This window comes from Dermacentor variabilis, chromosome 8 (assembly GCF_050947875.1).
Source record: "Dermacentor variabilis isolate Ectoservices chromosome 8, ASM5094787v1, whole genome shotgun sequence".
Lineage (NCBI taxonomy): Eukaryota > Metazoa > Arthropoda > Arachnida > Ixodida > Ixodidae > Dermacentor > Dermacentor variabilis.
Window position 1 is genome coordinate 50,630,048 of NC_134575.1, and position 18,630 is coordinate 50,648,677.

The window sequence follows — 18,630 nt, forward strand, 5'->3', positions numbered from 1 at the left end:
ATGCCTAATGTATTACAAGGGAACATCGCACACGAAAAAGAAAGACATTGCGGAACAGCCGTAGAGACAACAGAGATTCGACGAATCTGGCCGTCATAGTGGGCCAGCGTCCTCGTTCACAGCCGACTTCTCTCTTTTGGTCGCAGATCCGCTCGGAGGAGAGCCCACGAAAGACTTCGCCCGCCTCACCGCTCAGAGTGAAGGTCACGTCTCGGCCGTGCTTCTACGAGCACGAGTCCTACGTAGTCACCGGCGGGCTCGGCGGCTGTGGACTGGAGCTCGCAGACTGGATGGTGAACCGTGGCTGTCGCAAGCTCCTTCTTACGTCGCGGTTCGGTGTGCGGACAGGATACCAGCGGCTGTGTCTCCGCAGGTTACGTCGCGCAGGGGCCAACGTTGTCGTGAGCAAGGACGACGTTTCGACGAAGCAGGGAACCCGGAGCATCATCGAAGAGGCCGAGAGACTAGGTCCCGTCGGTGGCATTTTCAGCCTTGCAGCGGTAAGTGCTTATACAAAGCGCGATGAATAACCTTTGGCACACGTATAGGAAGAAACGTGTACGTGTAAATGTGTTTCTTTTTCTGATTTCAGTTCGAGGAGCGTGATTACTGATCAGATCCAGATTTCACCACCACCACCGGATACGCTCTGATAGTAACAAGAAAAAAAAACTTCGCTCGCTGTTGCTGCCGCGTTTCCTCGCGCCAGTGTTTTGGCAGCGAGTGCCCGCAGTTATCGACGGGTATGTATGTGTTCATGTTTGCTGTGCGCGCATGGCACCATGCTTATTAATCTAGTTAGCAAGAGACTGTTTACAAGTTGATACGGCCGATAAAAGCACTATCCTTACTTCGTTTGGAGGTCTGCTAATTTGCTGCGGCAGTCGATGCTTCGTCTTCCGGGTGAAACCGCGTCTTTCTTTAATTACACAGTACTTTATTGAAAACGGCGAATTTACGGAGCCGAAGAGGCGTTTAATGCCAGAAGGACGAAGTTTAGGCAAATCCATGTATTTCCCATGATTCCCATGCTGACTGAGCCTCCCCGATTGAAGCTACCATAGGCACTAGCGCCAGAGTTCGCTCTAGTAATTAATGTTCGTAGCACGCGCTCCCAGGCCTAACTGAAAGGGGCCGATCGCATGAGGTCACCCGGAGGTGGGCGTCTACTCCAAGCTAGGTTAGCAGAGTGGGCGGCTAAAGTTGCGGCCCAATGTGCCCCAACCTAGCTCTCCCAGCGGCCCAGCCCTCTCCCAGTCTTCCTTCTACAGTAATGTTGCTACCACCACCACCGCCACCACCACCACCTATGTATTGGGCGGTTTCTTTGAATTCCTCTTGCTACACCAGGCTTCAGTACATACCTCACTTGTTTGCTCTCCCTCCTCATAGAGGGCGTGGGAGTTTTGAGACACGGACATTGAAGAATGTATGGGAGAGTAGACCTATGCAGCTCCGCTGTAAAATTATTCTGGAATCTTTCACTGATACGGCATGTCCGCTAACAGACTGCGTGTTTTCGGGACGCTTGATTGAAAAATAAACCCAGAAGCGTTATGTTCACAACGGTGTATACCACGATAGTGCATCAGATGCAAACGCACTCATCAAAATCACAATATCTTGTACGTGCCGCACGCACACATATTGAAACACTTCTGACTGTATCTGTGCTGCAAGCGTGAGCAATATATGTAAAATACTTTCGTAATATATATATATATACATATATATATATATATATATATATATATATATATATATATATATATATATATATATATCGTAACATCGCGAGAGATGGCCGCCCCCTGTTTTTCGCAAGATTTTCCAGTTTTATAAGAAACTATGCGCTAGTTCCTGTAGGTATGCATTGAAAGTTAGCCCACCTCATATTTTCACTCGATTTTCTCTCAATTTTAGGCGGGCTACCTTTCGTGATATTACGATATATATTTACATATACAATATATGTAAAACGCAGACGGCTGTGTATTTGCTCTCGGTGTGAGTATGCCGTCATGTAGCGGGTTAACATTTGTCTTTATGTTTTCACCATGGCTCTCGTCAGACAGATTCTTCAAATTGCTCGATATGTGCTTCCCAAGTGTGCAAGTCTTGAGATAGTTGATCTTCTGATCTCTGCTGTCACATTTTAGAGTTCTGGCATAAAGTTTACATTCTGTAACCTGTACAAAACTTATTAAATAATTTACATTTCCAATTCGTTCGGCACCTGCAGGCTTTTTTGTGATTGTGAAGGTGCAAGAAATGTGGTCTAGGTGAATTTTTTATGTGGACGTAATCCAATCAAACTGCAGAGTTGAACGGTTCTAAAAAAGAAAGCCTGCTCAGTAGGTTAGGGTATACACCTTACAGTGGAGGTGTTCGCATTATTTTTGACCACCGGGGGTCATTAACGTGCACGCACAGAGTGCCAAACGAGCAATTTTGCATTCCGCCCTCATAGAAATGCAGCAGCCGCAGATGGGAATCGTACCCGCGACCTCGTGCTTGGCAGCGCGATGTCATACGCACTGAAAAAGCACGTGGCGCATTCTTCAAAAGACAGAATTGGCACCCTCGATGTTGCTATAAAGCATTCACACTTTTCGCTTAGCTCCAGGTTCTTCGCAATGCGATTCTGGAGAACCAAACGCCCGAGGCGTTCGAAGCCGTTTACAAGCCCAAGGCGGACGGCACCCGTCACCTTGACGAAGTGTCTCGCGAGCTGTGCCCCAAGCTGGACCACTTCGTCGCCTTCTATTCCGTAGCCTCGTGCCACGGCAACATTGGCCAGACTGGCTACGGTTACGCCAACGCCGTTGTGGAGCGTCTCTGCGAGAGAAGAGCTGCGGACGGACTGCCCGGTGAGTCGTTGATCTCGACTCGGGCCTTGAATGAGGCGAGTTGCCTACGAGCTATCTATTCACGAACTCTCTAGATTTGCCTCGGGCTGCTTCTTTGGTGTAGATGCGTTCGATCGATATCGTCCCTGACCTCAGGAGAAGCTTTCGCTTATAGTGGAAACCTGATGAGATGACCGAATAGACACGCTACTAGTAGGACTTGCCGTTTGAATATCTACGCAAAAAGAAGAAAGAAGAAAAGAGATAGGCTTGTGTATGTTGCACGGATGAAATTATGTTTTATGGCCAAAGAATAATGAAGGATCCTATAATGGAAGGATCCTTTAGAAACTTGCAGTTATCGTGTCAATTTAAACAGGCTAAGGTGGCACAGAGAAACGTGATCATTCGTGAAACTGAGGAACAAATTAGTGATAGGGTTTTTCTCGAATTCAGCATTTTGATGAGAGTTAACATCGCAAAGTGGAACACAAACAAACGAAGGAAGAAATAACCAAGCCAGAGAAAATGCAGGGGAAACCATCTTTTATGTTTATTGTAATGCTGAAATAATGAGGTAAGGAGAAATGAAAGTGGACGACAAGCTTTTCTTGGTCCGTTTATAATCCACAAGCTACGGGACGCCGGTGGTCAAAAGGTTGTCCAACATACGTTGCCTTAACCGTGAAACGAACCGGGCTAACACTCACGCGGATAATCTTGTATACATACACAAATACGAAAGAAAGTGGATGGAAGATGACCCCGTGGCAGCTTAACTGGTAGAGCACCGCACGCGTAAAGCGGATCATGTAAGTGGGGTCCCCACCTGCGGTAAAGTATGGTTTCGTTCACTTTAACCCCATTTTACCCTAAGAATGTTGCATTTCAATTCGACGTAACAATTAACTTCCGCGAAGCTTTCTATAGTTTCGTTTTCCGTTACTACGTGTGATTGTGACAAACAAAAGATCAATCTCCTCAGATCCCCATGCCATGCGCTCGTTCGTTACACTAACGGAAGCATTCCGAGGAGACGCTTTACACTTGATCGTGTCCTGTGCCCGTAGGCGTGCCCATTCAGTGGGGCGTCATCGGTGACGTCGGCGTAATGCACAACGTGAAAGGTGCCGATTTGGACTATGCTGGCTACGCCCCTCAGCGCATCAGCTCGTGCCTGGCGGTGCTCGACATGTTCCTGAACCAGAGGCGTCCCGTCGTCTCGAGCTTCGTCAAGTCGAAGACGTCATCCGGGTCTGATGAGAAGAGACCAGAAGCGCGTGACCTTGTCGACACCATTGCCAATATATTTGGTTAGCAGCAAGGGCCTGTTCTTGCCTTAGGGTGCGAACTCCGGGCCAACCCGCCGTGGTTGCTCAGTGGCTATGGTGTTGGCCTGCTAAGCACGAGGCCGCGGGATCGGATCCCGGCCACGGCGGCCGCATTTCGATGGGGGCGAAATGCGAAAACACCCGCGTACTTAGATTTAGGTGCACGTTAAAGAACCCCACGTGGTCAAAATTTCCGGAGTCCCCCACTATGGCGTGCCTCATGATCAGGCAGTGGTTTTATCGCGTAAAACGCCATAATTATTTTTTAAAAATTTTAAGTCCAGGCTATGCGAGGTACTCACCTAGAATTGAAAACGAAACTACGGTTGGTTTATGCCTTCGTCCTGACGCTCGTGCTGCGCTGATAAAAAAAAGAAAACACCACGACAATGAGAACTCCGCGAGAATGCACAATATAAAGTACCCACCGCATGCGAACGCTGAACTGTAGCGCACACGGGGCATTAATTAAAAGAACATAGCTTTGCTATAAGAGCGAAGTAATGAATGCGGTAGCAACATGATAGAGTGTTCCACGAAGTGTAAGACTCGTAGCCGTAGTGGCAGTGTGAAGTAAACGTAAGCTGATTAAGCAAAAAAAAAGCGAGCTCTCGCGCTGGGGGTCCTCTGTTTAAATCCTGCCAGCGGACAATTTCTTTTATGTTAATAATTAAATTTAGCGCCTTTCTTAGTAGCTTTACCACCACGTTTGCGCATCGGGTATCTTTCAAACGTTTTTCCTGGATCGAACCCAAAGGTTGCGCATAGACGCGCCAATAACATTACATCATTTTCAGGTTACAGCTCTGTGATTGCTTCGCACTTTTAATACTTAAGTCTGAGATGATTTTAGCTAAAAGACATGCGCTGCCGATATTTTTTTCCATTACATTTGTTTGCGGGCTGTAATTCACAAAATTCGAAGGAATGACACTGCCATGTATGTAAGGCCTGGCCTGAGCAATTTTGGAGATAGAACGGTGCGGCACTATAACCTGCCTATACTGTATGCCATATAAGATGGCATAACATATAGCATACATATATGTACATACGTGTGCATATATGTGGTCCCTCACGGCGACGCCGACAGGAAAAAATTTGTTTGGAACGTCAGTATAATTGCTATGCCAATAAAGAAATCTATTCGGAGGGTTTACGTGCCGAAATCAAGTATGAGGCACGCCGTGGTAGAGCACTACGATTTACTTTCGATGACCTGGAGTTTCGTAACGTGCAACCAATGCACGGCAGACTGGCGTTTTTGCATTTCGCTCCAATCGAAATGCGGCCGCTGTGGCCGGGATTGGAACGTCAGCACAGTATTTAACAGGAGCTATTTCGTTGATCCTGCGATACCGTGCTTAGCAGGGCAATGCCGTGGCCACTAAGCCATCACGCCGGGCAATGTTATTCGCAAGGCGGTTATGGTGAAAAAGAGCAGGTGCGTTTAAGAACAACTGTCAGTAGAACGCTGTCTGCTGTCCTTGCTACCACCGGATTTTATACGCGGTTTACTTCGTTTGTGCTCCCCTGTCTTTGTCGTTCATTACCTCCACCCTTTCATCCTCCTCTTCCCCCTCTCCTTGCTAGGCAGCCAGCTGAAACTACCTGTTGTAAACCTGTGTGCCTTTGTGTGCCTTATTTCTCTCCTTGTTGTAATTGTGAAAGAGAGAAAGAGAAAGCGAAGAGTGTAGGAAAGACAGGGAGGGTTGCTAGACTCGCGTTCGATTTGCGATTCTACACAGGGGAAGGGGAGAAAGAGACGAGGAAAAAAAGGAAGAGAGAATTGTTAGTACATCCATCCGGATGTGTACGGCGAGATAACAGCCGTTCTCAGAGACTGACACGTTCAAGAATTGCGGTAATACACGCTTCGCCTCCTAGCCTTGCGACGCATGTGTCGTCGTAATAGCGAAGATGCTATTTGCCAATGAAGTTGACAAGTTGCAGGCAGTTGTCGTGAACGATAAGCTCTGCACACTCTCTTCCTGCTTCACACCCTCTGTATAGGCAAATGATCGGTGGACCTTTTTTTTTTTCGGCCTCGGTTTCTTTTTATACGTCGAGAACATGTACGCGACGTAGGCACCATAAGTTATGACGGCTGTACTCTGTTCGTTTATGCGTGGGCAAACGCGGCCAGAAAAATGTGCAACTACAAAAATAGTGTTGGTAATTAGTAATCAGAGGGCAGTTTATCATGCTCTTTCATTCATTCATGCAGCTTAGTTTTCGAGGATCATGGCTTATCCCCACATAGAACTGCGCGAAGTAGTTTCGCTTTTTGATCGCTGAATTAAAGAAGTTTAAGCATACACACGGTGAAACACGCTGTGGTTTCGGCGCATTAAAGCTCACGCAAACGCTGAATCATGCGCTGTTTATTGTAGTCGGAGCGACGTGGAATTTCAATTGCAAGTTACCGAGTTCAGCACAGCGTAAGATGGTTTTGTTCTTTTATTCACTAATGCCGTCATTCATACCCCTGGTCAATTGCGACAACAATCTTGTCAGGCTCGCTTACGAACACAGTTGGGCCAGAACTGTTTTGGCACCAGGAATCTAATACTTTCGTAATTAGTTTATACCGAACTTTTCGTACATTCGCAGAACCCACGAAGGCGTCCAAGGTGCCACGGCTGGCATTCGTTGAGAAGATGGTCCCCGACAGTGTCTTAGTAGAAATGAATGGCTTCAAGGGATCCTCCCCGTTATTCTTCACGCATTCGATCCAGGGTCACGTACGTGATTTATTAGAGATCGCCAGTCACCTTCCCGTGCCTGCCGTCGGAATCCAATGGACGCCCGACATTCCGGTGCGATCCATCGATGAGATGGCCACTCTCTATCTGTAGGTACGTATAGCTGCGTCAAACAAAGCGAATACAACTAGTAGCGTTCTGGAATCAAAACAGGATTACCTGAAAAGTAAGCTGCGCGATCGTTGCACCTAAACTACACCAGCACTGCGCCGTATCACGGGACGCCGCATCACGGGCAGCGTTCACTAACTTGCGCCGTTAAGAACGCGATTCCTTAGCAAAAAAGCGTTCTTAACACTTTCAGCATCACGGATGTACCGGTATGTTTCCGGGTTTCTGCCGCACTATGTTCTCTTTAATATTACTTTTGTGAGATAAGACTGTGACGGCCACACTGAGAGAGTATTTGTGGTTATTCGCGCAACTCTTTTTTATATCTACACATCGAAAAATAGGTCTCTGCGTTAGTTTTAAAATATCCGAGAAAAAAAGAAGCAGACGCTAGGGATGTGTCACCTCCGAAAAAACTCAGCACTGAAATGTTTAAATGGTCCGCACTTGTACTCAAGTTTGAAAGTGTGAGAAGAGGTTACGATGCAACAGAGTGGGCCTCGTGGTTCATTAGGTATTTTCGTGCCGCTTACACGTAGGTCCGCAACCAGTTGGACCAGTGCGCGAATCGGGGTGCAAAGGAAGAAGCCGTCGCTGACATCCTCTTGAAGGCGTTTCGGAAACTGCGCTCGAGCCGACAGGACGTGGTTACGGCTATGCGTGCCTTCTACGTGTTCGTCACCGCCGCTACCAACTACGAGCCGCATGCGAAGTTCCAGGGCAACGTCGTGGTAGTCAAGACGTCAAGTCCGGGCAAGTCGACGAGGCAGTTGGCAGCCGACTACAGCGTCTCCCAGGTGAGTTCAATGCTTGCGATACACGTAGTGCGCGTTTGTTCAATGGAGCCCGCGCACTTTCTGCCAGCATTGCGGTAAAGAACAGAACATTCGCAGCTTTGCCCGAAAGGCGAAGCATTGATAGCGATAGCAAAGTATAGTGTATCAGGCAATTAGACGAAGTAAGGTTCGTAGTTTTACGGACCGTATAAATCGGAGTAAACATTTGCTTACTAACTAAATTAACAGGCATGTTGTCTCACGCGCGCAGGCCAACATGAATGTATCTCGCTCAATGAGAACGAAGACATCTCTCAAAACGTAAGCCTTCTAAAGAGGAATAGCAGCGGTATTAGTGGCATAGCATCCGCTTCAATTATGGGAGGTACTGGGTTTATATCTTGGTGCCACCGGAAACTCGCCAGTTCTTCGAATGGGTAGATATGTCCCCCAGTCTGGTGCACGGCTAGTTGTAGGTGTTCGCATCTCGATAGGTGGCCGATAGGGATAATGTGCGCGGTCTCCGGGTGCCCCTAGTTCAACCACAAGCGACCCTGTGGAAGAGCATTCACCGCGTCTTATCGCTAGTCCACCACCTATAGGTGAAGGACTAGTGCTGCCGCCTGTACCTACCGGTGAAACAGGCACAAAGATGTTCCCAGCCAGGGGCTCGGCCATTGTGAGATCTGAACGCTTGGAAAGAAGCGTTTGACCCGAACCCGAAGGCATCCCCACCTAATAGGTGTATTGGGACGCCACACGGGAAATTAACGCCATGGCAGCGGCCTACACCTTCGTTTTCTGGTCTCCAGGGTCGCGGCCTACAAAGACCGCACAAAAGGCAAGGCTGTCCCGGCTGTCTTTACGCTTCTTGTCCCGCTCTGCCGTGCAACAGACAGATGAAGCTGCACGAAGGCACCTTCGTGCGTTTCGCAAACTTGTCATTACATGACCTCCGACTCCAAGCGCACTGGGAGAGTGACGAGGCGTCCATTTGAAGGATCGCCAGCCGTTTGTGTGGCGGCGCGAATAAGAGCGGGCGTGCGAAAGCAAATCTGGGGCTTTTGCTCCTTGAATATATGATTCTGCCTAGGCACTACGGAGGAGGTTTCTTAGGGCGTGTTGTATGCGTTTGTCCCGTAGACGTGGCGGCATTGCGGAGTGCTGTCGAGTTCGTTTACGCTCCGCCGCTGGCTGCCCGCGCGGTGAGGCAGTGGGCACGGACACCCCATTTGGTGATTGCTGTGTCTGAAGGGGAAAGGTTTTCACTGATGTTGTATAAGTCGCGGGACGCTTTTTTCGTCGCCACGATAGATTGGATTCTTTACATGCGCTGCTCCAGGAGGGCACATGTAACCGGCAAACGGAGGCCTCAGGAGAGCACCTGAGGTTACAGTCAAGCAGGCGGCGCAGCATCTCCATGGCACCCAAGGGGTAACGGGTGGATCAAAGCTGGAAGCAGGGCGGCTCGTGGGTGTGGGCCGCGGAGGCCGAATGGTGTATAAGATCGGCTGTCCGCAATAGCGGACAGCCAATTTTTTTATGCGAACATCCCCTGGCACGCGCAGGCCTCGGCGAGCCCCAACCCACGGACCAGTCCGGGTTGGGGCTTTGGTGTCGTGGAGGCGCCGCCAATGTTGCTAAATAATGATACGTTGATACAATTAGTAAAAAAAAAAACAGAATTGAATAAATATAATTACGTGTAGCCGCCAACTTGTGACTTTAAGTTCAGCACTACCGAGCCCCGCGACTTGTGCAACGCCACTCAAAACTTTGCCTCTGAAGGTACGTCGGACAGACTTTCTCGCGCCTACGGCGCTGGTGCTGAGACAATCATCGTCACCGGCCACCTTTCAGCCACTTGCGTTCAACCGCGGTTGCTAAGGCGCTCTGCCTTATAGATATTCAATATATGTTGTCCGGGCTCTACTACAGTCGCTAGTGCTCCCACAGAAGTATCTGTGACGTTAATTACAGGGTACATTGCCGTAAGGTGCGAGAAAGGTATGATCCGCCACGATTGACTTAGCACGAGCGCCGCAAGTGTCGTCAGTCTGTCCGACACAGAGGTCGCCAAATCGGGCGTCAGTGCCCGCTGCTTTACCTATTTTACCGCCCCGGCAGCCAGCGTCCGAGCGTAAACAAACTCGACCCCACTCCGCAATGCCGGCATGCCTAGGGACAAACGCCTACACCATGCGTTCAGAAGCCTCTTCCGTAGTGCCTAGGCAGAGTCACATATTCAAGGAGTAAAAGACCCCAGATTTTCTCTCTCGCGCCCTCTGTTACTCTCGCCTGCACACAAACGACTGGCGATCTCTCAAATGAACGTCTCGTGGGAGAGTGCACATGAAGCCGCCAGCCATCTCGGCCTGGAGCAGGTCACCTCCAAGATATGGCGCACGGGCTGTTATGCGCTAAACCGCGCAGACAGCCATTCGCAGCCAGGACCGGGGCTGCGACTTTACAATTGCTAGTAAGTACAGCGGAGCGTGGCATTAATGCCCGACGTTTGTGAGCATGCGCTAGTAAGAGCGGATGCGACATATAACATGGGGATGGGGGGGGGGGGCTTTTGCTTCTTCAATATGCGGCTGTGCATAGGAACTACGGGGAAGAAGTTTGTTTGCGTGTGTTGTATGCGTTTGTCCCTATAGGCGTACCGGCTCTGCGGAGTGGGGTCGAGTTTGTTCACGCTCGGATGCTGGCTGACGTCACGGTGAAACAGGTGAAGCAGTGGGCACTGACGGCGCGTTTGGCGATCACTGTGTCGGACACTCTGTCGCACCTGCGGCGCTCGTGCTAAGTCAGTCGTGCCAGATCATACCTTTCCCGGTGACGTTCGATGCCCCTGCAAACGCTGCTAGAATACGCCGCGCCCCCTAACGCACTTTACACTAACGTAACCTAACCTAACGTTAACCTAACCTAATGAGGCCAAGACGCAAGGACAATAATCGTCATGACGTTACCGCTGTGAGACTACGGCGCACCACCCTAACGCCTTTTATGCTGACCTAACCTAACCTAACGTGGACGAGACGCAAATGCAATAAATTAAAAGGCGTGACATCAGGCAATCGCGTTCAACAGTGGTTGCTAAGGCGCTGTGCGTTTATTTCACACAAAAAGGAACACTCAAAAGTGCTCTTGAAAAGTCTCGGACAGCAGGATACGAAAAGCCTGCCAAGAGCGAAGATACTTCTGCAGGAGAGCAGGGACGGCCTCTAGTACGGCCCCTATTGCTTCCCGAGGAAAATCAGTGATGTTTTTTGTTTTATGACGGTAGAGTGTCGTAAGGCGTGACAAAGTTACAATCCGGCATGACTGACTCAGCACCAGCGCCGAACGTGCGAGGAAGTGTGTCCGACGTACCTTTAGACACAGCAATAACAAAATGGGGCGTCAGTGCCGGCTGCTTCACCTGTTGCTCCGCAGCGGCAGCCAGCGTCCGAGCGTAAACAAACTCGACCCCGTTCCGCAATGCCGGCACGCCTGGGTGCAAACACATACAACACGCACAAAGAAACTTCTCCGTAGTGCCTAGACAGAGTTAGATATTCAAGAAGCAAAATCCACCAGATTTTCTCTCTCGCACCTGCTCTTACTCGCGCCCCGAGAAATGCCGCGCCCCGCTGTACTTACTAGCAATTGCAGAAATGCGACCGGGCTACAGGAGGAGACGCGTCCTCGCCGGCACCCTTCCCCGCGCTCGCTTGATCACGTTGCCGCGTGCTCACCTCCCTCGCCCACACACTGTAGAGTACGCTTTATCACGTGACCTTCAATAGAGAGTTTTAGCCCAGCGGGTTTACGGCCAGCGGAGCGGAGCGGGCGAGCGGAGACACGACTGCGCATGCGCACAACGCTGAGGCGGCCAGAGGTTTTACTGAGCAGCGTTTACGCCCGCTGGAAAGCACTCCCCAGCGGAGGGTATACGCAGCGCGCGAGCGTGCGTAAACGCGAGCGGGCGTGTATGGGAAATGAAAGATGGCAGCCGCGAACATGAACCCCGCAGTTCTGCATCAACGACGGCGACTGCGGCGCTGACCCGTACATTAGTACTCAGTGTATTATTAACAAATAATGTACTGAGAACATGTAATATGTCTTTATTCAACATTTCTTGCATTATAAAAGCAAGCGTAATTCAAATTCCTTTCTCAGTAACTCCTATTCGGACCACTAGGTGGGGAAGCAGAGCGCCCCGCTCGAGCGGGTGAGTGATCCGCCGGGCTAAAACGGTGGAGACCGCCAGCGGAGCGAAACGTAAACCCGCTGAGCTAAAACTCTCTAATATCGGGCGCGCATCAGACCACCATTCTTCTCGGCTCACCCTCACGCACTTTCCCTCGCACCCACAGCACACGGCGCGCGAGGCGCGACGGGTTATTTTCGCACGTGGACCTCATATTAGACATCACGGTGATAGTCAATATATGAACAGTCTATGCTGAATTTAGTCTGAAGTATTCTTATGATCGCTATTCCAATAATAAATCTACTATGGCTCGGTTGCCGCTCCAGACTGTGTAGATAAGTAGTGGTCGTGATGGCTCAGAGGCTATGGTGCTCAGCCCACAAGGTCCCGGATACGTTTGGCGGCTGGAGCTGACGCCATCCGATGGGCGCTGAATTCAAGAACACGTATGTGTTGTGACTTCGGCGCATCGTTAATGTAGCTCAGGGGATCTAACTGAATCTGGCGCCCGCCACTGTTATAGATGTTGTGGTCGTATTGGACGGCAAACCACACCTAGCGATTAGCCGTAAGAAGTAGAGCTTCTGGTGTTATTGAGACGCATTCTTGTCGATCTGGTACCTGTTCCATGTTTTTGACCAGAAAAAAAAATGGTCGCGGGATCGAATCCCGGCCACGGCGGCCGCATTTCGATGGGGGCGAAATGCGAAAACACCCGTGTGCTTAGATTTAGGTGCACGTTAAAGAACCCCAGGTGGTCAAAATTTCCGGAGTCCTCCACTATGGCGTGCCTCATAATCAGAAAGTGGTTTTGGCACGTAAAACCCCAAAATATTATTATTATTATGACCAGAAAAAGAAAATATAAACCGGAGATGCAGCTTGAGCGGGAATACTCTGCGAGAAAGCGCCTGATACGTATATCAGGCCCTGGCGTCACAGGCGAGCGTTGTACCGTGATGCTGATCTCGCGGCTAATAAACAAAGCAAAAAATGGCATTGGTACCATAACGCTGTTTTGTTCCAGGCCAGAGATCTCGGAGGAATGTACCGCTTTGAGGGGTGGGGGGTGGGGGGTGGAATCTTACACCTGATACAAGCAAACATGCAGGCGGTGAAAGCACAGCCAGCTTTTGTCTGTGATTTCAGCGATTGATTCTAGAAGTAAAGGGATCGGGGCACAGTCCAAGGAGTGATAGATGCGCGTGTTTAAAAGCGTATAGGGGCTTTTCTACATCCGGATGTTACTGAAACATTGCGCAGATCCCAGGTTATAGTCTCTTTTAATTAGAAAAAAGACGGATATCCACACTGTTGTTGACGATATTTTTTATTCCTCTTACCAAACCTCCCAGTGCATTGACGGAAGAGTCGAGCTCAAGATTGTCGACGGTGCTCACGAGAACTTCGTGTTGGGCCCAGGAGCCCGGGAATGTGCAGCCATCATGACTCAGCAAATTACGGGCTGAAACATAGTCGTCAAAGTGAAGTCAAACACACACACAAAGGGCTGAAATAAAAAAAAAAGATATTTCCTTTTGCGTTCCGTCTCGAGACATCTTTTTTAATTTACTCGAACGAAAGATGGCGTACGACTACGGTAACGGCCGGTCCTTGTTTCATGAACAAAATGTTAGACTTAATTCACAGCGAAGACTTGGAAAAAAATTTCCTAGAAATCGAAAAGTATAAGTATGTATATGTTCCGGCAGGGAAATATTTTGTTTTCTTCTTTCTAGCATCGGCGGAGGCGGCTCATTGGCTGTGTCGCTTTATACTGCTGAGCACAACTTCTCGGGTTCCTAGCCGCGACATCCGAATTCGGATGCGGGCGAAATGTCATTACTCTCTTGTACTTAGGTTTAGGTGCGCGTTTCGAGAACCTCAAGTGGTGCAAATTACTCGGACGTCGTCCCGGTACTGCGACCGGGATGACGCTGTGTTTCCTCCCTCCTTTCTCCTCGCTGTATCTCTTCCCCATCCCCGGAAGCTGAGCCGTATTCTGTTAAAGGGCTTCCCAAAATAGTACCCTCCGCAATCACTCTTTTTCTGCCGAGCGGTCGTCGGTATGACACAGTCATCGCCCGGCCCACCTGCTCATCGCCAGCTTCGCTCGAAATTTTGCTAGTGCAACGGCCGCAGAGAAACAGCTTTGCTGAAAATTGGGTTGTGAATCTACGAGCCTGGGCACAATGCAGCTGTGCGTGTGTTTCTTTAATGAGAATGGCATTCTTGGCATTGCCTGAAACAGATTGTGGTGAGTCGAACCCCGAAGATTGTTCGGTCTAAAAAATGCGGGCCAATCCTGAAGATAGTGGAGTACCAAAAAAAAAAAAAGTTTGGGCCCCCCCCATACCCGAATGTAATTGGGCATAAAAAAGCAGATAAACGGAGGAATTGAAGACATACGAGAACACTTGCTCTACGACCCGTACCACCACGTGCTTCCATTGACCCGACACGCAGTCCGTGGACCGGGGAGGAGGAGGGTCATGTCCAGGAAGCATCTTAGATGGCGGGCCCACCGTAACGGTCCTTACCCGACGGTGCTATCCAAAAGAGTGGCGTGCCACGTATACCGATCTAACAGACCAAAATAAAACAATTATCAATTCTATCCAAGCTCATGAAAGCCATTCGATGCACTTCAGCTGACGATATAAGGACGGGGTCACTTGGATATAAGTTCAGATTACCTAGGTCACATTTTACACCATTCAGCGTTGACATGAAATATGACCTAGGTGATCTGGACTGGGACAGCACAGCGACAGAAGGCGGAACTGCGCAACCATGAGTGCCTGACCCATAGTTAAGCCGAGGCATGCCGTGAGTTATTGGATTTGTACCAGAGGCATAGTCACGGACATCCTACTTGAAACGGCAGGAGCTGTTCTTCGCTGTTAACAATGTACAATAAAAAAAATCAAAAGCCCCTTGCTCAAAGAAAGATGGTTGAACGCGAAGCTTTCCTCCGGTGCAAACTGAATGACATTCCAAAGCCAACGACCACGTAGCGAATGCAAGAAATGCTGAGTGACCCGATGCTCTGCATATGTCAGTTGATTGCTTGTCTGGGATTGTATTTTTTGAACGTTGAAGTTGAATATAAGGGCACGCTTCGTTAAGTTGCACAGCCCCTTGTGATTTACGAACGGTCACGGGCGTCTGACACGATACGGTACCGCGTATCGGCAACGGCATCCAGAAGCGATGCGCATCCGTCGGCAATTCCATCCGAGCGTGCTCACAGATGAGACGAAAGCCAGACGTCACGGCCACGTTGATCGCGAGGTTCACAAGCGCGAGAACGCGGCCAAACTCCGGCGACTCGACGAGGAACCACCTGAAAAGTTGCGTCTCTTCAGGTGGTTGAACGAAAAGAAACACCGACAGCGAGAACGTACATTTCCATATTCAGCCGGATCGCGCCAGAAGGACGCAAGTTCCTAAGCAGTTTGGGCTCTTTCCCACCGATTTGATTTCAACGTCGGCGCCACTGAAACGTGTTCGAAATATGCCCGCCATTACTGAAAGCACGACATACGGGAGCGCCGCGATCGCCGCCATTGTGCCCGCATCCCACGTCAAAGATAGTCCAGACCCTCGGCGGCCAGATAGGTACAGAATGCACCCCCGCTTCCTTATCAAGACGTATTTTTTTTACGCGATTAGTCTCAATTAGTAAGTTTTACAAGCCGCTGCTCGCAGCGCGCAAGCATAGTTTGTACGTTTCGGCTGACGCGATATGGCACTGGGTACGTTTCGCTAGATTTTAACTAAACCGGTCGCTTGAAACCTGCGCACGCGGTTGGTACGCGAGCACCGCGAGTTGTATGCCGAGGGCCTCCTCGCTTATACCTGTCAGAGCGAGCGCGCGACTTACGGTACCTATCCGCCAGAAACCACGCTTCCGTGCAAACGCGTTTCTTTTTTTCGCGAAGCGTAAGCACAGCGGCTCGCCCTTTGTTAGAGGGGGGAGGGGGGGGCGAACTCCGGTCGATGCGCTTGAAAGTTTGAACAAGCACGCTTCGGCGGACGCAGCCGCCGAGCCGTGCTGATAGGATTCGCGTAACTGAGTGACGCGGATCGTATCAAGGCATTTCGGCGTGTACGTGTCTCGCCACCGTGAGCATAGTTTTAATTAAGATAGTGCCTTTCCGGGACCTATTTACACAGTGTCGTCGGCGGTGTACCTATAACTCGGGTCACGGAGAATGCCGAGGCTAAAACGTGTTTAATTCTGTAGGGAGCGTTAGAAACCCTGCAGGTTGAAGTACGCGTGGATGGTTGAGTGGCCCGATGCGGCGGCGTTTTGTGGGATCGACACGCTGCATTGGATTCGCATGCTGTACAAGCAGTCTTCTCGTGCTAATACCATTCGCGTCTACGACAAAGCAGGAAATAATTGATCGTTTGCGCAGCGTGTAGTTTAGTGTTTTTGGCTAGTGCTTTCCTATCAAGCTAACAGTGTGCGAAACGAAATTCGGGCCTATGCTAGAATACCGGGTAATAGCTGGAAACACTGTTAGCCTGCAGATAACCTTTACGTTTTCATGTTTATGGGCACATATGAGAGTGACAGTGCGGACACGTGCACAGGTTCCTGAATGAAATACATGTATGTTGCTTGCTTTCCAAAAATAAAAAGTTGGCAGTCTGCGCTCGTGGTGTGGCGTGTGTGTTTTTCTGATGTCCTCGTTTGTTTTAACGCAGTTGTAAGAAACGTCTCAAGCTATGAACCAACTATCCCGCCAGACTGTCCTACTGTAGTCCTGCGGCACCCATTCGACAAACGTCGGAGGTGATTTGATTACCAGAAGTCCTTTGTGCATGCGGGGACACGCTGTGGCTGCTTAGTGTCTTTGGTGTTGCGCTGCTAATCGCGAGGTCGCGGGATCGATTCCCGGCCACGGCGGCCAGATTTAGATGGGGGCGAAATGCAAAGACCCCCGCCTATTTCGATTAAGGTGCACGTTACAGAACCCCCCCCCCCCCCCCCTTACGTGGTCAAAATTTATCCGGAGTCCCCCACTATACGGCGTGCCCTATAATCTGCTCGTGGTTTTGGCACGCAGAATTCCGTACATTAATTAATTGCTTCCTGCGGGGCAATTCTATCCTCCCAGTTTTTCGACTCATGGTTTAATCGCAAGTACTCCCTTCCAGCGACACTAAGGAAAAGCAGGAACGCAGGTACTGTCGTAGTGCTGCATGCACATCCCCGAGGGACGGCATATCACGGCTACAACCCTTTTTCGACTATAAGATTATTTAACCTGCTTCACTGCCGGATCATGGGAGTCAACGCTATATATATATATATATATATATATATATATATATATATATATGTATATACACTGAAGCTCCGTCCCAAACCACAATAAAGTGTGCGCCACGGACGAATTTCCAATTTTGAACAGTTCCGTGTCAGGAATGAAAGGAAAGGAAAATCGCGTAACGCCATGAAATCACTGGCGTGGCATCCGGCCGGCGTTCAGATCAGTTATCAGAAAGATATCGGTAAGTAATAAAGAACAAATATTTAATGAGGCGCTCCATAGCATGCTCCCCATGGTAGAGTGCAGCCCCAACTTCATGTGGCATACAGCGCACCAGAAACATACTTGTAGGTTGTAAGTATTGATACAAGGCAGAAACATATTTAAACAACGCGTGCAGGTTCGTGCGCCCCCTCAAGAGGACAACGGCGTATTGGAGGAAAAGGCGACGAAATAATGGCACGTGTTTTCACCGCACGCACTCGCATCAAAGATGGCCGTTGTCAGCGTCTACAAGAAGAAGAGGTGAAGCGATGCTCGAGAGAGAAGAAGACATTCTTGATCTGTTCAGAAAGCGGCGGTGCTTTTTATCTACCGCCATAGCACAAGTTAGCCCACAATAAATAGTTGTGTCTAGACTCCCTTAACTGTTTGTTACAGCATGCGGGCTACAGGGTGGTGGGCTCCTACATTTGGGGCAAAACTTTCACTGTACTTTGCTGCGGCCTGTTTGAGAAAGGACCAGCAGACATTAGACCTTAAAGAAAGCCAGGCCGATATATACACATTGCACCTGCTTCTTACAGTCTTTGACTATGGGACCTCCTTCTGTATGTTATTCATTTTTATAACCTGTAATATAAAATGAATAAAAATCAATTTCAAAATTTCGTTGAAGGCGCCTTCGTTATAGCGTTAATGAAATTGCTCTAGCCGACATACCCGGTAACAGTGTCATTAACTTCAGATTAAATGAACGAATTGGCCAGACGAATATCAGGGGACGATAGAGGAAAGTTTAATTGTCTTCGAAAGGCTTGAAAAAATTGCGAAAATTCAAGATTCTTTATTGTTTGTAAGTGCTTTTCGATATTTATGGGCCTCCTTCCATAATGGTATGTACAGCATCGGGTATGGCTGACATTTCTTCTTGGGAACAATTCTGGCGGAACATCTCTTTGTAAATACGGGCCCAAATTTTCCATGGGATTGACCCAGGTACTTTTCGTACTTACATCCATACGTCCGAGGCCATGGCCATCTCCCCATTCGTTTTACATCCGCTGCCCCTCTTGACAGCGTTGCCAGC

The 18,630-nt window shown here is 49.3% G+C and overlaps 1 protein-coding gene and 1 pseudogene across 1 annotated transcript; both read left to right on the plus strand.

Annotated features, from left to right (window-relative positions):
* LOC142591395 (fatty acid synthase-like) overlaps nucleotides 1–4,167 on the plus strand; it is a 97,578-nt pseudogene extending 93,411 nt beyond the window's left edge.
* Nucleotides 4,168–6,867: 2,700 nt separating this feature from the next.
* LOC142591396 (fatty acid synthase-like) lies at nucleotides 6,868–13,505 on the plus strand. The gene is made up of 3 exons (XM_075703723.1): nucleotides 6,868–6,924; nucleotides 7,596–7,853; nucleotides 13,392–13,505. Exons 1-3 carry the CDS (start codon nucleotides 6,868–6,870, stop codon nucleotides 13,503–13,505), a joined length of 429 nt encoding a protein of 142 aa, XP_075559838.1.
* The last annotated feature ends 5,125 nt before the right edge of the window (nucleotides 13,506–18,630 follow it).